The 23,290-nt window shown below is 36.4% G+C and overlaps 1 protein-coding gene across 1 annotated transcript in view; it reads left to right on the top strand.

The window, feature by feature from the left end:
* The window catches only part of ABCA13 (ATP binding cassette subfamily A member 13), a 199,001-nt gene that overhangs the window by 141,999 nt on the left and 33,712 nt on the right, over nt 1–23,290 (top strand). The window contains 8 exon segments of the mRNA XM_075744780.1: nt 4,020–4,074; nt 4,669–4,846; nt 8,248–8,363; nt 12,479–12,569; nt 12,571–12,636; nt 13,574–13,827; nt 14,113–14,305; nt 15,647–15,756. Of these exon segments, the coding sequence (XP_075600895.1) occupies nt 4,020–4,074; nt 4,669–4,846; nt 8,248–8,363; nt 12,479–12,569; nt 12,571–12,636; nt 13,574–13,827; nt 14,113–14,305; nt 15,647–15,756 (1,063 nt within the window).

The raw sequence follows: 23,290 nt of genomic DNA, 5'->3' as shown, positions 1-23,290 counted from the left end.
TACATACTATTTTATTTTATTCTAATCTATTTTATTCTAATCTGAAATAAAATGTCTGGAATAAAGATACCTAGATTGGTCTTCTATTCAGGTCTGTAACAATTATAATATTTAGATTGATCTGTGTACTCAAGACTCAGCATGTTACATGACAGAAAGAAGAGATAGTTTACAAGGAGTACCAAGAGACAGGCTGAGATATCCAAAATACAGTGCAGAACCGCAAAATATATCTAAGGACGACTCTGATTAGCCTATGGTGATGGCATACAAGCTTGAAGACACTTGAGATTTTTTTCACCTATATCTCTCCACCTATATCTATCCAGGCAGGATGGACTGGGCTACCAGTGTCTCATGTTCTTTATAACCTACAGGATGGAAACATTCCAAGTCTCTAAGACTATGCCAAACTGCGTGTTGCTTTCTTTTCTGACAGATGGTCAGGTGGTTTAGATTTGAAATAGAAGATCTAGAGCATTTTCTCTTGAAAGCATAGTTTGGAGACTGTTAATAAGATGTTGTATGGGGAAAGGTGTCTCAAGTTATACAGCTCCTGCATGGAAACAGGGCAGGATTTTTCCTACTGCAACGAAGATGCTGTTCATTTCAAACATCTGTAATGTGTATGCATTTTCCATTTTCCTGTGAACTGTCCTATCCAGAACTTTTTTCCCCTCTGTTCATTACAAGCCAGTTTGTTGGCTTTATATAAGTTCATCATCTATTTTTGGACAATGGGGGGAGGGAAGAAATCATTGTACTAAAAAATGTAGCAAATGCAGAAGACCCTCATGCTCCAGACTAACTGAAAATTTTAAAATAATGAATGAAAGGCAAATATTATATTTAATACATTGATAGAATTTTGAATTCCAACATAGAACTGAACTTAGCTTAACATGGTCATACTTTGGTTAATTGTAATTGAGCAGCCCTGTGAAATTTAATATAATTTGTGTGTGTAAATTTTCAAAAATGCAATCCTTTGTTTCATCTATGTGGTTCAAATGGAAATTGACTGTAGAAAATGGTTACGACTTTTAGGAAGAGCAATACTTTTTGGGACTCTTCCATTGAAGGAAATTAACTCAGTGCAATTTGCTTTTTGATCAGTATTGTATTGATACAAGACTGCAAGGAGCATTATGCTACTTAATGTCATGGGGTTTTTATTTTCCCCAACAATTATCTTTTTTTTCACAGTCTCTGTTCATTCTGTACTAGAGAGTTATAGCAGTGTATTTCTGTGTATGGAACCCAAGTTAACTGCTGTAGACTTTTTCTTTTTTTTTTTAATAACAATGCAATAATCTGAAAGTTTTGTTAGTATTCTCTTTGGATCTGTACACTTAGTAGGAACAGGCCATGGTGATTTCAGGAGAGAGATTATTTGCAGACACATTAAATATTCCTGAGCAGAAGTATTCCTTGTAAAATACTTGATGTCATTTTTGTTTCTGTTATGTTTGCATGTTTCATTAATTACCTGTGGGTCTTTTTGAAAAGTTTCAGCAGTGCAGATGATCTTCTCCTATAAAATTCGTTGACTAAGTCTTAAAAATACATGTGGGCTTAAACTATGTTTATGAGCATGAATCATTTGCACAGTAAATTGCACAGCATGAATTCATAGCTCCGTTTTTGCTAGTGCATATTTTTTCTCACTGAATACAGCAGATAGTTGATAACAGTAGAACAATGAATACGATTCAGATCAGCCTGGGTTAATTAATGGAATATAGTGGAAAACCTTCCTGAATTCCTGGCCAAACTGCTCCAGTTCACGATGCTTTATGGGCAATAATTCTGTACCACAGTCTACATAACAGGTTTACCTGTCTCACAATTCTGAAAAAAGGGATGTGAGACAGTTGGACCTATAGGTCTCCAAGTCTTGGTATTTCCTGATCATGGGCAGTATTTTAAGATTTGCAGTCTCTAAAAATTCTACAACTTGAGCTGGAGCAATTTTACTGTAGGATTTCTGTCATCTGAAGCTTGAGGGAGGACAGCTTGGTTAGAGCATTCAAATTCTTGATCATGAAGGCAAGACCTTGAAAATCGTGGGAAGAACTTGGGTCATGGCATAAAAGGGGAGACCTGGAAGACACATTTCTGCTCTTTTTCAATTTAGCTGAGCACTAGTGAGTACAAGAAGCACATTTCATGTTGTTAACTACTTGGTTTAGTGCTTCTGAAATTATCAGGATTACAATTTTCCAAAACCTTTCCTCCACTGTAATTAAACTTTTCCTCTATTATAATTAGATTGTGTGAAAATCAGATTTATTTATTTTTCAATTTTTTTCTAATTAGATCTGAAATAAATTTAGATTGGTTTCAGTTTGTCTGTATGGTGAAAATTTGGTTTCATTCTATTTTTGGCTATTAATTTCTAATTCAATAGGAATCCTCCATATATGAAGTAAAGACATTCTTTCTTCTAACATGCACACCTTTATTCAACCATTGGAAAAGCTTAGAAAAAAATTCTGGGAATGAAGCTTTTTCTTATCATGTTACTTTTCCTTTACATAAATGGAATTTCAGTTAATACTTGGTTCCAGTGGGAAAAAATAGTTTTCTTTGATATGCTGTTTTTTGCTTCAGAACAAATAGCAGTTATTGTTTAAAAAATAATGGTTGTAAAAGGAAAACAAAGGAAAACTTTTAAACAGTCCCTCTAGGCAAATGACATGAAAGAATCTTGCAAATAGCACATGTATCTGCTAGTGATGAATCAAAACTTTATCAGTTTGAATCTTCTTTTGGTTTGTTAACTACTGCTGGGCTTCAGAGTACTGCTTTTAACTGTATTTGAAAAATCTTTCCTTGTACTAGTTCTGTGTGTGAGTTTCATCATCATCCTCTGTTTGCTCAGCTTTTTACCCCACAGTTACTTAGTGATGTTTAGATTATTTTGGCTTGAAGATGAGGAATGAAAAACTAAAGGGGCAAAATCAGTGTATATATATACTAGGTCCAATTGCACTGGTTACTGGAACGAAGACAATTTTTATCTTTATACCACTGGACTTTAAGAAAATATGACGAAGTATGTTCAATTAAGTGGCACCTGAAGAGTCTGTCTAAGGCTATCAACAATTTATTTCTTTGCCAAAGAAACTGGGAAGATTATGATTACTGTTAGGATGGATTTTAATTTTTTTTTTTTAAATTGGGAACAGCATAGATTTATTTTAGATACTCTAATCAGATAGTGCTCATTTGATCTCATTGCAAGAATTTCCAGTCGGTATTACATTACAGCTGGCACACCTGTCAGGTACACACAGAGAAAGAAGTCAGGAACAGCAGCAAGACCAGTTGGACAGCAACTTTTGCACTGACAAAGTTTTGCACCCTCCCCCTCCCCTCATTTTTCTTCTTTTGCTTGAAAGCAAAAAAAGCAAAAAGCCACAGTTTTTGTCCACAAACTACCTTCCAATTCCGAAGTTCAGTTTGCTAGATTGTTACAGGCTGGTTGTACCAGGAACCAAAATAAACCTAAGAATGCATTTGACGACTCAGGATTTTTTTTGAGTCTCCCAATTGGGTCTTTTAATTTTAAAGCTCTGCAGTTTCAATCTACAGTTTTTCTTTGCAAACATCAGCAATCTAAAAATGTTAAATGATAAAATAGCAAGTATATAAATTTCAATAGCAACCTACCTTACTCCAGAAGATTAGGTATATGAAAAAATTCTACATTAGATTTTTTATTTGGTCTCTTCTGTGATGTAGATCCTGCAGCAATATACAACATTGTTGAACCCATTTCTGTAGCTCAGAATGCAGAAAAGCAGCTATTGCTTGTGTTTATCCATTAGACTCTGGAAATCACTCAACAGGAGACAATATTTGTTTTGGCAGCTTGGTGGTTGACCTCTTTCTGTTGCTTATTAAGCATTTAGCCCTTTCATTCATCTTGTGTAATAAGGGGTCAACAGTGTACTCTGGAACTTGAAGTCCTGATGTAGCGTTTACTATTTCATAATTTATTTTTCTTTTCACAGGGATCACACTCTACAGCCAACCATATGGAGGAGCCTTGCTGGATGAGGACAAAATGTGAGCAAACTCTTAAAATATATAACAGCTGCAATGAGCAGACAATCGAAACCATTAATTCCACAAGCATGTACGTTGCATGCAATAGATGCGACTTGATAGATGCAATTCAGCTCCACTGAGTGAAGCATTTTCTCTAGTCTGGTGTTTATATGCCAAGTCTACTGTTTATATCAGATATGGTTACATTATTTTGTAGAGAAAAATACTGAATTTACGTTGAATGCCCTTTACAGAGTGTTTGTGAGCAGGTCATGACATTTTCAAACAGGTTAACTGCTTTAAATGATTGTCAACTTTTTAAATTTTTATTTTCTATAGAGGGGGAAATATTTGCAAAAGCTTCACTTTACTATTCAGACTTTAAACACACGCTGTGTGTTTACTTACATATAGTTTCGTAATTTAACACATCATCTTGCTCCTGTTCTCTAATTAGATGTTGATGATCATACAAATATGATGTTTGCAAATGGGATTAAAGTCCTAATGTCTAGAATTGTTTTGGTAAGAAGCTGGCCTTGAAAGTGGTTGGGTTTGGTGAGTTTTTTCCCCCATTGTGTTTTCATTATGCCTTTTTGCTTTGTACCCTAGAATGGAGAATGTTCGTCAGTGCGGGGTAGCACTGTGTATCATGCTGGGTTTCTCTATCCTTACCGCATCCATTGGAAGTGCCATGGTGAAAGACAGAGTATCTGGCACAAAACGTTTGCAGCACATCACAGGCCTGGGTTACAAAACTTATTGGCTTGCTAACTTCTGCTGTGATATGGTATGTATGATGTGGGGCAGCATGTGTTCAGGTGTAAATTTTTAATTAGTTTGTCATAAATGAGCAAAAGGAGATATGGTCACAAGACACGTGAATAAGATTTGAATTGTGCAGAGCAACAGCTCTTGGCTGTCATGTTAACAAGCATTGGGACACCATTCCCACTTTAATATTGTCAGATAAAATTCTTTAAGGCAGGGATTTTGTTCTTTGTTTTCCAAAGTTGAATTGTAAAGTAAAGCATATGCTAGCTTTAAGTACCTACACTATTTGACAAATGAAAAGAAGCTGGCTAATCAACCTAGACAGGAGAGAATCTTCCACACAGCACTTCATAGCAGGAGTTTCTGTGCTTTGAGTTGCCACTGGCAAAATCTTTCAGATTATTGGAGAAGCCTGAAGATACAGGTCAGCTACTTTAAAGGTATAATTATGCTATCTGTTGGTACGTAATATGAGAGGTACTCATAACAGGTACATTTTATTTCTGGCAAGACAGTAGAAAATATTATTTATTAATTCACGTACACAGAATGACCTAGATCAGAAATGGGTGAAGTCTCTGTCCTGAACTTTTATTTTTATCATGCAAAGTAATTTCTACCATTGTTAGCATTACAAATAGTATATTGTCTGCATGCAGTTCATTAACAAATCTTCTCTTCTTTGAAAATATCACAAAAGTTATTATTTTTCCCTAAATCTACTCTTTTAATCCAATGTAAAGACAGGAATGGCACTGAGACCTAACCTTTGGCAGGTCGGATTTAGGCCGAATAGGAATTTTTGCTTATCTTCTTCAAGCTGAGAAGTTGATTTCTGTTCAGGCCAATAAGCAAAGGTGGTGAGATAGAATTAACTTCCTCAAGTCACTGTTAGTCCCCAGTCACTGATTTTTCATTGGCTGTGTAATGGAGCTCTTTTGGATTCCACTTAAGCATGAATTCCACAAATTATCTTCAAATGTCATTTTCAAAGGTGACTCTTCAAAAACTAAAATTAATAATTGCTCCATTACATACGAGTATATATATCTGTGTGTATGTATATTTATATATGTATATATACAGAATACACGTATGTCCCTTACTGAAAGCCTTTTTCATAATTCACTTGTGAAGAGGCTTGCTGTAGTATTAGTTGAGTGTTTGGTGGGAATTTGCAATTAGGTCATCTACTTCTGGGAAAGGGATACAGTTAGTGGTTTTAAAGTACTAGGGAGCTGTGTGTTGATATTTCACGTCTCAAAGAGGATGTTTTGGATTGGGAGATTGGTTTCAGAGGCAATAGTGAACAACTGGAGTCACTTAGATTATTCAAAAGTAAAAAGATTCTTGGCCCCAGAGAAGGGACATAAAGCTTCTGCACCTTGCTTAACACCGTGGGTGATGGAAGGAAGAGCTGGCATCTAGCACAGGCAACACAAACATGAACTATCCCGGTCAGGAACAGAGAATTTTGGAACACTCTCTGTTGTCATTCAGACTATTCTAAATCTGAAACATTAGATCTTCACCTATTCATGCTTGAAATCAGGATTTTCACACCTGAGCAAGCTTGAAGTAAGAACACATTTCTCCAAACGTTATTTACTTGGCCAGTCAATCTTTGTATTCCTTTTTGTGCTGTGTCAGATAAGAGGGCTTGGTTAAAACCTCAGTCTTTCATCATTCAGTTTCTCCTTGTGCTGCAAAGTCAACTCCTCATTACTTTCTGCCAATCTCTTCCTTTCAAAATGTTCTCACAAATTCAGTACAGTACTGCATGATCAATCATGATCTGGGAAAGAACAGACACTGCTTTAAATGCTAATTGTGCTGCAGATCATTTAGGGACACTGAACACATGAATATATGAACTGTCAAATTTGAAATCCCTCTACATATTTTAAGTATTACTGGTATTACTGGTAGCATAATCTTTACTAGACCTGCAGAAGTATTTGATTTATGAAATTGCTGTCATGAGAATCAGTCTGTTCTTACTGTATTTATACATATGAATGGTATACTTTACTATGTTCAACAAACAGAAAATGTCTAAGTGCTAATAAAATTTCAGGACAAATAGAGATGTTTTGTTCAGATTAAACTTGTGTCACTGGAGAGGCAAAATAAAGGTTTATTTTTATTTGTGCATGCCTGACTTTTATAACATACATGCTTTCAGGTAAGATTTCTAATAGCATTTAATGTTTAAAGTTATTTATTTCTAGAAAAAAGTCCCAGGTCTGTTGAAACCTACTGGGACTCAGATGCTTTGTGACTTCTCTACCATATTTTTCAAATAGCTCCAGGATAACTGAAACTTAAATTGGTGGAGTGGTATGGTATGATATTTGTATATGGCAATGAATAAGGTACATTGTGAACAAGATGAGAAAATACATCTGTCTACATTTCACTTCATCGCCCTTCTCTCAAAAAAATACCTATCTTCCCATTGGCAAAGGAGCCACGCCCTCTGGTTTAATTTTGGACAGGTTTGCATTGTACTTCAGTATGAAAGTAAAATTTTAACAGCAGGGATGTTGTTCATCTGCACTGAAGATTTAGCTAGACCTTGATTTGTTGTTTCTATTGCAGTTGCATCTCAGAATCTGTTATATTAGAATAAGGTTAAATATTATATAAAGCAGAAATGGAGGCAGTCACTGCCCTATCGAGCTCGGGGTCAATGCACAGAGCAGGCAGACACTGAGAATGGAACTGAGCACAGATTTTCACGTCTTGCCACTGCTAGTTGCAAGCAGAATCCGTCTCTCTCAAATACTTGGATATGAATCCCCTGTACCCATCACATCCTTCCCTCCCTTAAGTATTTGGTTTCCATTATATCAAGAAACTAAACAGAGAAACTGTTTTCCCAGTTGCCTAATGGCTGTAACTCTTCTAAATATTATGTCTGTTCCCATTAAAACTTGTCATTTGCTTCATCAGCACACATGGTCCTTCATTAAAGTCTCTTTTAAAATAGTATCCTTACTATTCTCCTATGACTGAAGCACCAATCAGTGAAACTGCTATTTCTGAATCCAAGACTCTGTATTCACAGTATAATTTGATGTTTTGGAGCAATAGTCCCATATGGACTCATTATCTGGAAGAGCTAGCTTGTTAAATGGATGTATTGGAAAGGTCAATAGAAATGGAATTAAGGGGAATATTCTATAGTCGGACTTTATTCTGTCAGGCTGTTTCATATGTATATGTGTAAGAGGGGTAGTTTCACAGTAAGTGTGGACTATGAAATCTCAGAGCTCTTCTGCCTAATTCGTCCTAATTTATAGTGTAATTATATTGCAAATATGGAAAAGTTAATTTGTAGAGCCCTTCTATGCTAATTAAGACAGACCAGTAAGAGATGCTTACCTGCTAAGTGCCTTTTTCTTCTGTTTCTAGCTGTTTTACATGATTCCGGTCACTCTGTGTGTTGGAGTTATTAGTGCCTTCCAGCTATCAGCCTTCACTTTCCGAAAGAACTTGGCAGCCACTGTTCTCCTGCTGATACTCTTTGGGTATGTGATTGGAAATGCTACTATGGAATTATAGCTTGTAAGAAACAAACAGAAATCTTTAGACTTGGTTTGCACCTGCTGCTGGATGCATGATTTTTGCTCTTTGGAAATGATTATGATTCATCAAAAGACAGTGAGAAACAGGCTGAAACATGAGTTTGAAAGTTCCACATGGAAGGTGGAGGGAGATTTGCTCACGCATTTTAAAAAAAAAAAATAAAAAAAAAGACTGGAAATGTCTCAGAAAATACTCAGCCTGTATAAAAATCATTTGCTGTTAGAAATTGATTGTAAGCTATCTTCCAGAAAATGAGGGAATAATAACATATTCAGATCAGAATTTCAGTGCTTAACTATGCAGAATATCATCAAGAAGGTAAGAAGTGGTTGTATTTTATTACAGTTCTACCCATTTTCTGTAATTCTGTAATGTTGGATAGCTCCAGGAATTTACATTTCCAATGAGAAGTCTGTCCAATGTGGAGTGCTGGGCTGGTTGGAGATTTGTCTCCAAATAGTGCTGTGAGAGAGGAAAGTCCTCCCATATCACCCTCTTTCTTAGTTTCACATGAAAAAAAAAGTTATAAAAAGTTAAAATAACTGGTTAAACAGAGGATTAATTTCACTATAGTAATAAGGCTGTTGAGCCCTGGGCTCAATCAAACTAATGGTCTGTCTATTCTGTTCCTTTAACTCTTCCTGTGTGCAGTCCCAGGTGATGTGAGAAATGCTGAAGATGAATAGTTACAGGATAAGCATTCTGAGAAGAAGTTTCTTCCTTATCTCAAACAACTAATTGTTGCTATCTTTATAGGGGAGGAATGTATATCTTCTGACACAGATGTTTAGATAATGAAATATAACTGCTCCATGAGAGAATCACAGGGAAGGAAAATAGAAAGAACCTTCTGCAAGATCAGAACATGTTGCATTCCAGAATGAGTTTCAGATAAATACTTTTAAAAAACCTTACTGTATTTCATCTTGAAACTGTTTTCAAGATCTCATGCCTCCAGCAACTCCTTTTTTGGAAAACTGTTTCAGTATCACTATAGTAGGATGTATTCTTTGAAATTCCAGCCTAAATTTATTTGGAGCCATACTTCATAATTCTCCCTCATCAAACATCTTTTGCAAGCCCAAGCGAGCCAAATCCTCTCTTGTAAAAAGGCCTTCCCATTCCCTGGATAATTCTATTTATCATTTTTCCCTGTAACTCCAGTTTGAGTTCATCTTTTCCTGGGCATGAGTGGCCAGACTAGTATGTAATATTCTAGAGGTCATGATCTTGTAAATAACGCAGATGAAACATCCAAAGTTCATACTATTCTCCTCTCTGTATCACTCTTCTTCCTTCCTTCTGCACTACTATCAATTGATTCCTTCAAGTTAAATCCAGAAATTCTTATCAGTCTTAGTGCAAAGACTACTAAATCTCATCCCTGTGGTTTTTTATTACCTTTACAACTCTTGAATTCTTCTTGTAATCCCGTTACTGTGACAGCAGCATAATAATAGCCATGTATAGAGATCTTAGTCAAGCAGCAAATGAACCATACAGTACATTGTATGTCTGTCATGCAGATTTGTATGTCTGCTGAAGCCATGACATGTTTTCTGCGGTGTGCTATAGGCTTTGGTCCTGCCCACCATGTACCACTAAATCCCAGATGCTGAGAGTTATGCTGGCATTGTTTTAACCAAAATATTGAGTGAAAGTTAGGATATTTCAGAAGTAACAAGCAATGACTGAAAAGCTGGACTGTCTTCTAAAAATTTTTTTGTTGGCTGCAGATGCAGCTTAATCATCTCAGCCATAATCCCTCTTGTACTGTTCAATTTTGATTGACATAACAGATATTACAGTGATTTTTAACAAGAAGGCCTATGTATTCAATGTGTATTAACATGTATTAAAGATACAATAACTGTCAGTTGGTAAGTTTAACATGTGTCAAGAACACTGATAAATTTCAGAGTTGCCACAGGTCCTAGTCTACCCTTTACTCAGCCTAACTACACAGTAAATGTGATGAAGCCTGTTGTGGTCATTTTATCCTTCATCAGTACTGTGCAGATAAATTCTCATTTATCTGCATTCCATAATGCATTTTTTTTCCTTTTAAAATTTTATTTTTCTCTTCAGGGTGCATTTGTGCAGCATTTCTGATCTAGAATAAAGACAAAAATAGCACAGTTACAAGAAAATGTTAAGCTATGTGCCAGAAGGGAGTGTGCTTAAAAGAATAATCAACAATTTCCTAGTGTGCTACTTTAAACGGATTTCCTTTAAAAATATAATGGTCTCTTAACTAAACTGCATTCTTTCCTCTTTTGGCTGATAGCAAAAGTGTTTTATAGTGCAACTGTTTAAGTACTTTTGACCAAAAAGCTCCGTCTTTGATACTTACAAAATAACAAATTACAGCTGTAGCTGAAGGAAAAGAAAGAGTTGGGATAGAAATGTAGGCATGACTGGCAGCTACTTTAAAGGCTGCGCTTGAACATCTTACAATTTTAGTGTTCTAAAAGTCTTATTAATTTCTTAGTAGCTATAAGCAAACAAATAAAATTTTGCTTTCATTTAGAGAAGAGTAACAGCATTCTAAATCATGTTTCTTTCCTGAGCTGTTTCCAAGGATGGACTTGTCTTGTATTTATGGTATTGTAATTCAGAGCAAAACTTAGAATAGTGATTTGGGTATGTGCATGAAGGGAAGAAAAGATTGTGTAATTAAATTGGCAACAAGATGCTGAAAAGTATAGCATGATCTTGAATACTTACAATCATCATTTGAGACCCAAACATTAAGTCATTTAACCTTTATCTTCCTGTAAACTGAGGATAACATCACTATTACTTCACAGCAGGATTTGAAAGTTTGTTTCTTAAGGTAAAGGATTTTGGCATTCTTAGATGAAAAGAGTTCATCTGTAAAGTACACAATACTGAATTTAAAAGGGACTTTTATGGCTCATGAACTATGGTTTAATGCAGTGAAAAACTGAATTCACTGATTTTTGGCTGGTTGCTCTTGCATTGAGCTCTCTATTAAAACAATTATATATACATATATTAACACTATATAAGAAGTATATATATATATATAGTATAACTGTATATACACTGCATATCATGCGATGGCATATGCTCCTGCAGTCTATATACTGTTTGCTTGATAGATATGTTTTGTGCTATGTTGAACAGGAAATAAATTTCCTTTACATGACATTCATGCTCATCAAATTGCCTGGGCATTTTTTCAGTCTGGCTAGATGTATCTTACTCTTTATAAAAAATGTGACTGCTCCATTTTGGATAGGCATCATTTGACTTGGCAGAATGGAGGGTGCCTTCTCTCCTTCTCTAGAGATTTGCATTGAAAATGATGTAGCCATGGACATGCTGTCTTATCATCATTGTGCTATGAAGTAACTATGCACTCATTTTTGATGGCTACTATTCTACTAATGGATAACCTGTTTTAGGCAATAACAATGCTAACATGATCTCCGGCAAATTTCAGTTCTCAGATATCACTGTCACAAATATTAGTCTGAGTTCAAGGATTAATGCTTTCTTCTTTTTTTTTTTTTTTTCTTTTCCTCCCTCTCTCTGCTTACTCTCTCCTTCCTTTTTTATTCTTTTTTCTTTCTTTGCAAATCTCTAAGAAAAGCTGATTGCTCAGCAACCGTGATTTAAGCTTCAAATATTTGGTTTTAATTTTATCTCTATGTAAGTGGCTTGTTAAGATGCATGGTTTTGCAATCATTCAGAAATCAGGGTTGTGAGCTTTCTGGAACAATGAAAGTAAATATATGCAGTTGATATATGCAAAAATGGATCGTATCTGCACATCACATGGAAGTAGCTATGTGTACATCTTCAGAATCGTAAGGTAATTTGGTAGAGAAAATACATCCAAAATTTGTCTTTTTTTCTCAATTGGTTAAAAGAGTTGTTTTCAAATTTTAAAAATAAAGAGTGGCTATTGGGTTTTTTTCCTAGTATGATAAATGTTTTGGGTTTTGGGTTTTTTGGGGGATTTTTTTTTTTTTTTGGCAAGGCCAAAACATAACTTATGTGTGATAATTTTGTTTCTTTAAACTTTCAGATATGCAACTTTACCATGGATGTATCTTGTATCCAGATTCTTATCAAGTTCAGATGTAGCTTTTATTTCTTACATCTCCTTAAATTTTGTTGTTTGGTCTGTGTACCATGCTGGTGACTCTCTTACCTCGTTTGTTAGCTATAATTAACAAAGTGCAGGTCAGTTTAAAACCTTTGCTTTATGTTACTCATAAGCAAGACGTATGCACACATGTGCATGTGTGTATATGTTTGTGTACATATATATGTATGTTTTTATATATATGCAGAGACAAGATTTTTTCCAGGAAACTCATGTTTTAAACATTCATGATTTTTTGTCCTAGTGTATACTGTATTGCTTGTTACCATCTTGAATTTTAACTTGCTTATATAAGGGAAACAAAATAATGTTGCACTGTAATAATGGAAAAACAACGTTAATTGAAACCTTGACATTTTCCAGACCATTAAGTTGAAATTGGCACATAATGAGAGCTGTTCTGGTCCGTTGAATAGATTATATGCATTGTAAAATGTGTTTGAATAATATTGACATAAGAGATAAGCCTCATATTCCTAGGATCTGTAGTGCATTGTATGAATAGTAATATGCATTCTCACTCCATGTATGTAATTTTCATTAGTCATAATGGTAATTAAGCAACTTGATAGAGAGGAGATCCAGAATGTGTATGAGTATCTATGCATGTACCAGGTCAAAAACTTGATGACTGAAGTCAGATCTGAATTACATGTCACTTAAGTTTGGAGGCAGATTTGGTGTTGGCTTGGGTTTAAGTTGGTGATTTAGAATTATTAGCATTCGAATATTAAAATTTTAAGAAAATAGAATGATCATGGCCACATGTGTTTCGTTGCTGTCTGTGAACCTCAACTAAAATTAGAATCCCATGGCCCTAGGCACTCTAAAGTTCAATAAGGTATGAACCCCTCCCCAACATAGTTCACAATATGCTCTTCTGAAATCAGTTCACCTTGAGTGAGATTTGAATGCAGATTTGTAAGTGTGCTTAATATGCCGTTGGAGAAAATTAGTTGTTTTCTTTTTTTTTTTCCTTCCCTCTCCCCTCCCCCTTGCTCAATCTTAATACAGAGTTTTCAGAACATCTACAATATCCTCAAATGGACGTTCATCATATTCCCACAATTCTGCTTAGGCCAGGGCTTAATAGAACTTTCGTACAATCAGATCAAGTTTGACCTGACCAGCAGCTTTGGAATAGATTCATACGTGAGTCCGTTTGAGATGAATTTCCTGGGTTGGATTTTTGTGGAAATGGCACTGCAAGGAACACTACTTCTTCTTTTACGGCTTTTTCTTCATTGGGATCTCCTCCAGAAACAAAGGTGTGTTGCTATTTGTATTCTGCCAGGTGAAAAAGGAATTATTTTTTAAAGAAAGAAAATGGTGGATTCCTTTGAACACCTGAAGAGAAATACTTCTGATATTACAACGCACTGAATTAGTGGAAACTGCAGAAAAAATAGTAGTAGTCGCTGTTTCCCTTGGATTCTGCTGAGATTGCATCACCAAGCTTTAAGGATTGCAACCAGGGAGATAAAACAAGAGTTATCCAGAGTACAATAATGTCCAATTTGCCATGTATCATTTGTTATCATCTTCTGGTTTAGGGGTCAGGGTTCAATTAACAGCATGGGCAGCCCTTCAGAAGATGTTGATGTAGAAATGGAGCGACAGAGACTCTTTGGTGGAAGAACTGGTAATGATGTCCTCCTCCTGTACAACCTCAGGAAGTGTTATGGAGGTTTCAGTAAGAAGAACACAGCTGTGGAAAGCATAAGCTTGGGAATACCAAGGGGAGAGGTAAAGAGGTCTTTTTTTTTTTTTTTCCTTTCAGAAAATAACACTTAATTCTGTGCAATTGTTCAGACAACACTCAGGTTGTCTGCAATCAAAGATCTGTAGATAGCAGCATAACAATTTCAATTGTAGTAATTCCTAAAAATCCATAACTGGATAAAAGCAGAAGCTCTGGTGGTGTTTAAGAAGCAACTGTTCACTTATTTTTTGGGTTACAAATTCATCAGAGTCTTGATTTTTTTTTCTTCTTGCTTATCTTTACCAAGTTACTGTTTTATAGGCTAACATAAAAAGCAAGTAGGTAGCACAGCAGTTCAATGTCTGAAGAGAAAGCAAAGAATACCTAGCTCAATCATAAACTGTAGACTGAATCCTGAATTTGTCACCAAGGCAAACTTGTAGTTCCCATGCTGAAATCATCACAATATATTTAAATATAGCATATAATAGACTAAAATAATATTTTAGTAAGCTGAAATTTAGCACTGAATATGGTAATCCTAAAGATTTCAGAACAGCTTTTTTTTTTTTTTTTTCATGATTTTGATGCTTTTGGGAATTGCAGATATTAATTTCAGAAATAGTGATAAGGAAACAACTTTTCTTGGTTGCTAATAGCAAATTGGAAGATATGAGAAACTAGTTTATGGCAATGCAGGTCTAGTGACATCCTGTCAGTTACAAATCAGTTGTTGGGTAACTAACTGGGGTAACCAGGAAGATGTTATTGCCAATTAAAGCCTATTTATCAATAAGAAAGTTCATGAAACAAGTATTTGAAAAGTTATTAAGTGCTATAAGTAGACAATACAAATCCTGTCCTAGCTTAAGCATATATTCATTGCAGCTAAGGGCCTGAAATAACTGTTCAGAGACAGCGTGTGTCCTGGCTGTGCAGTGTTCATTTACTTGTACAGAGTGAAGCAGCTCATGGAACCTGAGAAATATTGACTCTATAGCCTGGTAGTCAGGGGTCTAAAATAGGACTTGAGATCTTCAGGTTCAAATGTTGCATTTACTAATAACTTGGATAAATAATGCATTTAGTTACTGGGCAGGGTTTTAAGTGGAGAGCTGGGATCCTAAATAAGTCACTTTTAGTAATTAGGGGGTAATCAAAATGTTATATATTTTCTTTTTAAAAAACTTATTTTCCATGGGAAAGGGAATTTGCAAAGACAGTATATCCATATACAGTACCTTACATATGATAGGAAATATGAAAAGGGGAGAAACTGTTGAAGAATTCATATTATTTATTTCTTTCAGCATAGCATATTGATTGCTTTTGCTGGGTTTTTTTTGTGTTGTTTTGTTTTGTTTTTTTTTTTTAATCTGTGTTAGTGTTTTGGACTCCTGGGAACAAATGGAGCTGGGAAAAGCACAACATTTAAGATGCTGACTGGAGATACTATCCCATCTGCAGGACGTGCTGTTATTAAGACTCCTACAGGGTAAGTAACACAGGGTTTGATCAGAATAGTGCTAATTGATAATGCCAATGATCAAAGACTCAGCACGTCTTCAGTCCTTTATACTGCACTCTAAGGACCTGTTTTGTTCCCTTTTAAATGTATATTGCTTTATTCCTGTTAAGTCTCTGCAGGAAAGCATTTTAGCATTATTTAATTCTGTCTGACAGCTCTGTTAATTGAGAATAAACTTGTCTGGTAGCAAAAGAGTAGGCTCTAGGAAGCCTTAATGTACAGCCTTTTAAAATTGTAACAAAAGTCTTAACATACAGTATGTCCAGATGCATGGACATATACCCCCCATACTTGTGCTGCACTGAAAGGTTTCCAGGCTTAGGCTGACGAGCAGTGCTTCAAGTGGATAATTTTAAAATGTTTTCTGATGCTTCTGTCCTTCAGAGTCATTAATTAATTACTTGATCGATATGCTGTGTAATTAGGATAGGAGGTAGTGTTGGTGATTATTGAGGCTAACTTTGGTGGAGTGCTACGTGAATAACGGACTTTTTGGGTTAGATGTAACCAACATTTACCATTTTTTCCAGGGAAAATTGGAGGGGAAGTTCTTTTTTAGTCAGGCCAAAGTAAAATGTATATGTGTTTATAGAAATGTATTCTGGGCTAGTTAACCATTTTAAAACTTTTCTTTTCCTAAATGATGACTATTTCAAAGTATGTTTTGGAGAACGACAGGTGAAGGGTTTAATTCAGAAAATTTTTAAAGGAAGCTTTTTGGAATTTCCAAAATGACAAGTTAGAATTCTTTGTTTTAGAAATTAACTACTTTCATAGGTCAAAATTTGCTCACTTCTTTACAAAGATAATGATCAGCAGATTTAACTTCAAAATGTAAGTAGTTTCAATCATTGCAAAATTCAGTTTTCTGGAAAGTCTACACTTCTTTTGAACTGGACACCATCACCACTACCAAACAGGATTTTAATTAAGTGTGTTTTGCTTGATTTTCTCATTATCTTTCATAACAACATTTTTTTGAAGAGATTCAGTGTAAAAATAATTTGATAACAAAGAATTCCTAAAATGACCATGAAATAATTGTTAATCATGAAGAAGAAATTACTAAAGAGATTTTGGAAAAAATATTCTTAGGAGAGTAAGAAGCTTTACAATTGTTACAGAGACTTTTAGATGGTTGGTTTTACTTATAATTTCCCAGAACAGAAGACAAAAAGTTTCAGACATTAAGCAACAGCAAAAATAACAATGACAAAAGTGATTTAAAATTAGGTAAAAATTAACATTTGGTGTTCTTTGGAACTGGTGGAATGCTTTCTACCAGGATGCCATGGAGGTCAGAAGTTTAGCAACAGTCTGAAGAGGATCTGAGATTTACAGAAATAAAATTATCTGTAATAATTTGGTAAGATATTATCCTCAAGCCAGTATTTAAGCTCCTAGGGGTTTTTTAGATTATGAGGGGTATTTTTCCATAGATTTTAATGGGATTTGTATTTGGTCCCACCTGTGCATTCATGGATTGCATATGGCTTTCCCTGCACAATGTGGTCCCAGATCTATATTTGGGCAAATGATTTGAGCTGGTGCGACAATTCCAAAATTTTAATATCCAGCTGAAGGCAAATATAAAGTTATAAGAATATGTTTCATCATCAATGTGTATTGGCACTTACAGTGTTTATTGACTACATGACTTATTTTATCAGAATCCCTAAAGATAACGTTTTAAAAAAATCACAAAACAAGTGTCCAAAATACCCTTGACAACATTAATTATCACCCTGTATTACGGTGGTGTCAATCCGGGTTATAGATTTTTATGTTTGAAGTGGCTGAAGTGAGTGGAAAACCCATATTGCCAAGTTTTCAAAACTTATCACTTGAGAAGGCAACCTCAAGCAAGAGCTGCAATACACAGTAGCCGAACTTGGGGAAACAAACAAATTCGGGACTGGGAGAAGAGATTTATGTCATTCCTGACTTTGTTCCTTGCTTCAGATTTTGGCAACTGCCATTAAGCAGGTCACGATGCACTGTGTCGCTCTGCTACTGAAAATCAATAGGGGGCAAATTCGTTGACTTTTCCATAGCTGAGATTATAACCATAAAAGGTCTGGAGAACCTGTCCTCAACAGTTGAAGAATGACTAAAGTTACTCATCCAAAGCAGAATAACTTTTTCTGAATAGAACTGATGCATGATTTTAACACAAAAAAAGGATGAATACTGTGATCTATGAACCAGTTAAGTTGTTATTTTCTGTAGGCTAGTGAGAAGATACAAAGATGGTTGTGTTAAAATTTTATGTTAAGCTAACCTGATTCAGATCCAGGTATAGCAATTTCCTTTCTGAACAGCAATCATGATTATCCCCAGGACATGAACTGGGGCAACTATCAGGTTCTAAACAGTCAAAGAAAAAAATTAAAATTTAAAAATATTTTTTGTAATAGTTAATTTGTGAGTGTACAGAACACCTTCCAATTCCAGGTGTCTCTAAGCTGTCTTTGTTAGTTACAACCTCAGTGAACAGACAGTGAACAGATGTTAAAAGCTAAATGAATGTGTCTGAGTTCCAGATCTTTAGCTACCACCTTTAAGTCAGTATTTAGATGTAAAAACAAGGAACTTCAGAGTGATGGAAATGTTTCTGTTCTTTTTATTTGTTATGCTATGCAATATACTCCATAAGGAATATATACAATCCACATCAGAAAGACAATTGCAGATTTCAGAAAGCTTTCCTCTCTAAATGTAGACCTATTTGCTTCTGATAGTGTGTATGTATTAAAACAAAACCCCACAAACTACAACCCCCCACCCCCACCCCTGTGTATAATACATGGAGAACAAAGGTCTGATTTGAGTATCAGGTACCCAGAGACTTTTAGGTGGATTGATTTATATTTACACCTGAGATAAATGGAGGAAGGGGGATATCACGGTAAGAATTCTCCTTTTTTCACGGCAGTAGTGTGCTCAAAAGTCTGGTATTCCTGGCATAGAGGAAGAGAGGAGAGTCAGCTGAAAAAAAGCAGTTGCTGGTCACAGCTGCAGACCACCTGCTGGTCAGCAGATCTAGAATTCTTTGTTTAAAATCTATGTCATGAAGCAGCTTTCAGAGAGACATTATTTCTGATAGTACCAACCCCCAAAACACCCCAAACTAAACATATGTACATTTTCTTGATTGCTATTGTAATCATTTCACTGAATTTAAAATGAAGTCATAAGTGTCTCTTTGAGGCAGGTGTACTGAAAAGAGCTTTGAATTTTATAGGACAGCTTTTGCACCTGTGGACAACACAGGGCACTAGAAATGGTAGATCATAGAATCATAGAATGATTTGGGTTGGAAGGGACCTCAAAGATCATCTAGTTCCAACCCCTCTGCCATGGACAGGGACACCCTCCACTAGACCATGTTGCACCATCCAACCTGACCTTGAACATTTCCAGGTATAAGGCATCCACAGCTTCTCTGAGCAACCTGTTTCAGTTCACCACCCTCACAGAAAATAATTTCTTCCCAATATCTAATCTAAATCTACCTCCGTTCTGCTTAAGGCTATTACCCCTTGCCCTATCGCTACAGTCCCTGATAAACAGTCCCTCACCATCTTTCCTGTAGGTCCCTTCAGGTACTGGAAGGCTGCTGGAAGGTCTCCCTGGAGCCTTCTCTTCTCCAGGCTGAACAACCCCAACTCTCTCAGCCTGTCTTCATAGGAGAGGTGATCCAGCCCTCTGCTCAGCTTCATGGCCCTCCTCTGGACTCACTCCAACAGGTCCACGTCCTTCTTGTACTGGGGCCCCCAGGGCTGGATGCAGTACTCCAGGTGGGGTCTCATGAGAGCAGAGTAGAGGGGCAGAATCACCTCCCTCGAGCTGCTGGTCACACTTCTTTTGATGCAGCCCAGGACACAGTTGGCTTTCTGGGCTGCAAGCGCATTGCTGGCTCATGTTGCGCTTTTCATCCACCAACATCCCCATGTCCTTTTCCTCAGGGCTGCTCTCAATCCATTCTCCACCCAGCCTATATCCATGTTTGGGATTGCCTTGACCCATGTGCAGGACCTTGCACTTGGCCTTGTTGAACTTCATGCGGTTTGCATGGGCCCATCTCTCTAGCCTGTCGAGGTCCCTCTGGGTGGCATCCCTTCCCTCCAGTGTGTTGACCTGTGGTGGGTTGACCCTGGCTGGGGGCCAGGTGCCCACCAGAGCCGCTCTATCACTCGCCTCCTCAGCAAGGCAGGGAGGGGAGAAGGGAAGATGGAGAAAAAACAATCCCAAACTCGTGGGTCGAGATAAAGGCAGTTTAATGTAGCTAAAGCAAAAAGCCGCGCGCGGAAGCAAAGCAAAAAGCAAAGATTATTCTCTACTTCCCATCAGCAGGCGATGTCCGGCCACTTCCTGGGAAGTAGGGCTTCAGTAAGCGTGCCCCTTACTCCGGAAGACAAACATTGTAAAAAAAAAAAACAACGAATGCCCCCGCCCTGTTCCTCCCCCTATTCTCAGTTTCTTACTGCTGAGCATGACGTCATATGGTATGGAATATCCCTTTGGTCAGTTTGGGTCAGCTGTCCTAGCTGTGTCCCCTCCCAAGATCTTGCCTACCCCCAGCCTGCTGCTGGGGAAAAAGAAATGTTGGAAAGCCTTGATGTGTGCTGGCACTGCTCAGTAGTAGCCAAAACACTGGTGTGTTATCAACAGTTTGCTAGCTACCAATACACAGCACAGCACTATGAGGGCTGCTGTGGGGAGAATTAACTCCATCTCAGCCAGACCCAATACATGACCACACCACACAGCTTGGTGTCATCAGCAAACTTGCTGAGGGTGCACTCGATCCAATTGTCCATGTCGCCGACCAAGATGTTAAACAGTGCCGGTCCCAGTACTGACCCCTGAGGAATACCACTCATCACTGGTGTCCACTTGGAGTGCAAGACAGAATTTGGGAAGTTCAACCTAAAACATCTTGGAGGTACATGGGATTATATTGAAAGAGCCTCCCACACTGATAGCCAAGTTGTATTCAGGAAACTCCTGCTAGATTCTAAAAGAAAATAAGAAAAATGTACTTCAGAGTGGCAGCTGCCTTTTTAACGGGGCAGAAGAGCAGATTCACAGCATCTTCTGGTACTTCTAAAAGATCTGTTGGCCTTTAGGTTGTTTGTTTGTTGAATATTTAATACTGCAAAAAAAGGAGCTTATTCCTGAAAACCTGAGAGAAAACTCTGTCTCTTTTCATAACAAGAGCTTAGTAAAATGCATAAAAGCTAGATGTTACACAACTGTTTTTAATATCACTGAGATTCATAAGACTGGGTGTTATTAAGCAGGAATGTTTATTAAATACTAGAGCCAACTTCATCTCTTCTGCAAATCAGGGTTTCCTGGCATTCTTCTTGATGGGGGCATTCTTTGGGGGAAGGGAAGGCTTCTGTTTTGATTTTGTTAATCTTTTCTCTTTTTGATACACTACAAATTAAACAGGTTTTTTAAATGCACTATATGCCTAAAATTTGTATCTTACCACTTACATAGCAAATGCACATTTCTAGCATACAAGCTGAGCAGTCTACCAAAAACCTGCTTTTTAAAAAATTTTCATACCCTTCTGCAGAAAAAATATTTATATCCAACTTCTAACCTTTGCAGTCCCATCTGGTTGCAACTGTGATGTGATAAATATAGGCCAGTAAGAGAAATAATAGGAATTTATCACCAACCACAGCCAATCTTGTGAAGATAATAGCAAAATGCCATTCACAGGGGATTTTGTCTTTTTTATTATTTTGTGTACCTCATTAACATTGCCATTATCAGTGACATATCTGTCCAAAAGAAACAGAAAAATAATTATCGTATAGAGAGTGTGTCTCCATATAAGGGATACTTGCAACCCCAATATTAAAGAGTGCCAAAGGAAGAAGCAGCATTGAAACAATTACTTTGGAAGATATGAAAATAAAATACTGATACTGAAGTAACAGCAGTCCCTCTCATAAAGGGCAGAAATATTAAAAGCAGAAAGGAAAATAACTAGAAAGGAGAATATTTTAATAAAAATTGCTTACCTGTATTTATAAAGTATGTTGCTATAAGACATTAGCAGACTCTGATTGGCTTCTGAACAACATCCATACAAAGGAGTTGTCAACTTAAATATGTATAATAGTTAACTGCATGGTCTGCTTGACATTTAGAAGGGTTTTTTTGTGTTCTTTGTAGCACAGCTGTTCCTCTTTAAGAGTACAAATGGACTCAAATTAGTTCATGCTTAGCTCTACTGCCATAACGAGATTGCCACCAGTGCGTGAGCTGGCTAAATGAAAGCTAGTGTGTGAAACTGTAAACATTTTTGTAGTTACATTTTCTGTCAAATACAGTAAGGTCTGTATTTAATATGTAGTAAGAAAAGCTGACACTTCACAAAGTGGTAAAACAAAGGAGAACAAAGTGAGCCCTCGTAGTCTTTGAATCTCACTGCGTTGATGTATTACCTGATATTGTGTATCTCTTCCACATTTTTTTCTTTTTTTTTGAGTGTACATTGGCCATTTTTGTTTTCTTCCCCTTTCGATATTTGTGTCTAAACCTTCTTCGGTGACTTTGTGTCATAAAGCCTTCCTTGACTGAGGAGGGCTAAACACAGCTTGGAAGAGAAAATGTCAAAATCCTTTTATGTCTCATGTCAAGATCAATGTAAAATAATGAATAATGTGACTAGTGGTTTGTTTGCCTTTTTGGTGCGCTCTGTTTTGCCGTAGTTTGTAGTTTTGTAGTTTGCTGAATAGAGTTGACTTTAAGTTCACATTTAGAGCAAAGTCTCACTTGTAGTGGGGTGTGTACAGGAAGAAACAGATAAACTGGATGTTGTCTTGTTCATAGGTTGCTCCACTGAGGACTGAAGCATTTGGCAGTCTTCCTCATGTAATTAATTTATCTCCCATGAATTTCTATCTTTCTTCTGCACAGAGAGATTCTCTATGACAGCAACTCCCCATTCTATTTGAATTAAGTGTCAGTCATCTCAGCTGTTGGATTACAAAGTCATAGGACCAAAGAACTGCTCTCCAAAGAGGGGAAAGTAAAATATTTCTTTATAGCTAGGAGTTGGATTCTTTTGATAGTTATGATATTCAGCTTGATAAATAATTAAAAATGTAATTCAAATAGCTTTACTTGAAAGGCAGAATAAATTTACATCAATATAATGGCTGAGATAGCTGTTGTTACACTGTATATCAGTATAATTAGTTTAATTATAACTAAGCTATAGTTACATTAATTATATTTTAACCTTGATTTTTTATAATGTTAATTGTGCATTAGTATGCACTGAATTGAATGTGCAGTTAAGAGTACAATGGAATGTCTAACTACTTTTGCAATTTCCAAATTTATATTTCATTTTGACTAATTAATGGAATTTATCTCTCTACAGAAGCCATTGTAGGTACCATATATATCACTGCCTTTAGTTTTACTGCATTCAAAAACTGCAGAAAAAGCAAACAAAAGTGATGCAAAG

Source organism: Balearica regulorum, chromosome 2, assembly GCF_011004875.1.
Source record: "Balearica regulorum gibbericeps isolate bBalReg1 chromosome 2, bBalReg1.pri, whole genome shotgun sequence".
Classification (NCBI taxonomy): Eukaryota; Metazoa; Chordata; class Aves; order Gruiformes; family Gruidae; genus Balearica; species Balearica regulorum.
The sequence above is the reverse complement of the archived record's forward strand: the minus strand, read 5'-3'. Positions and strand labels throughout refer to the sequence as shown.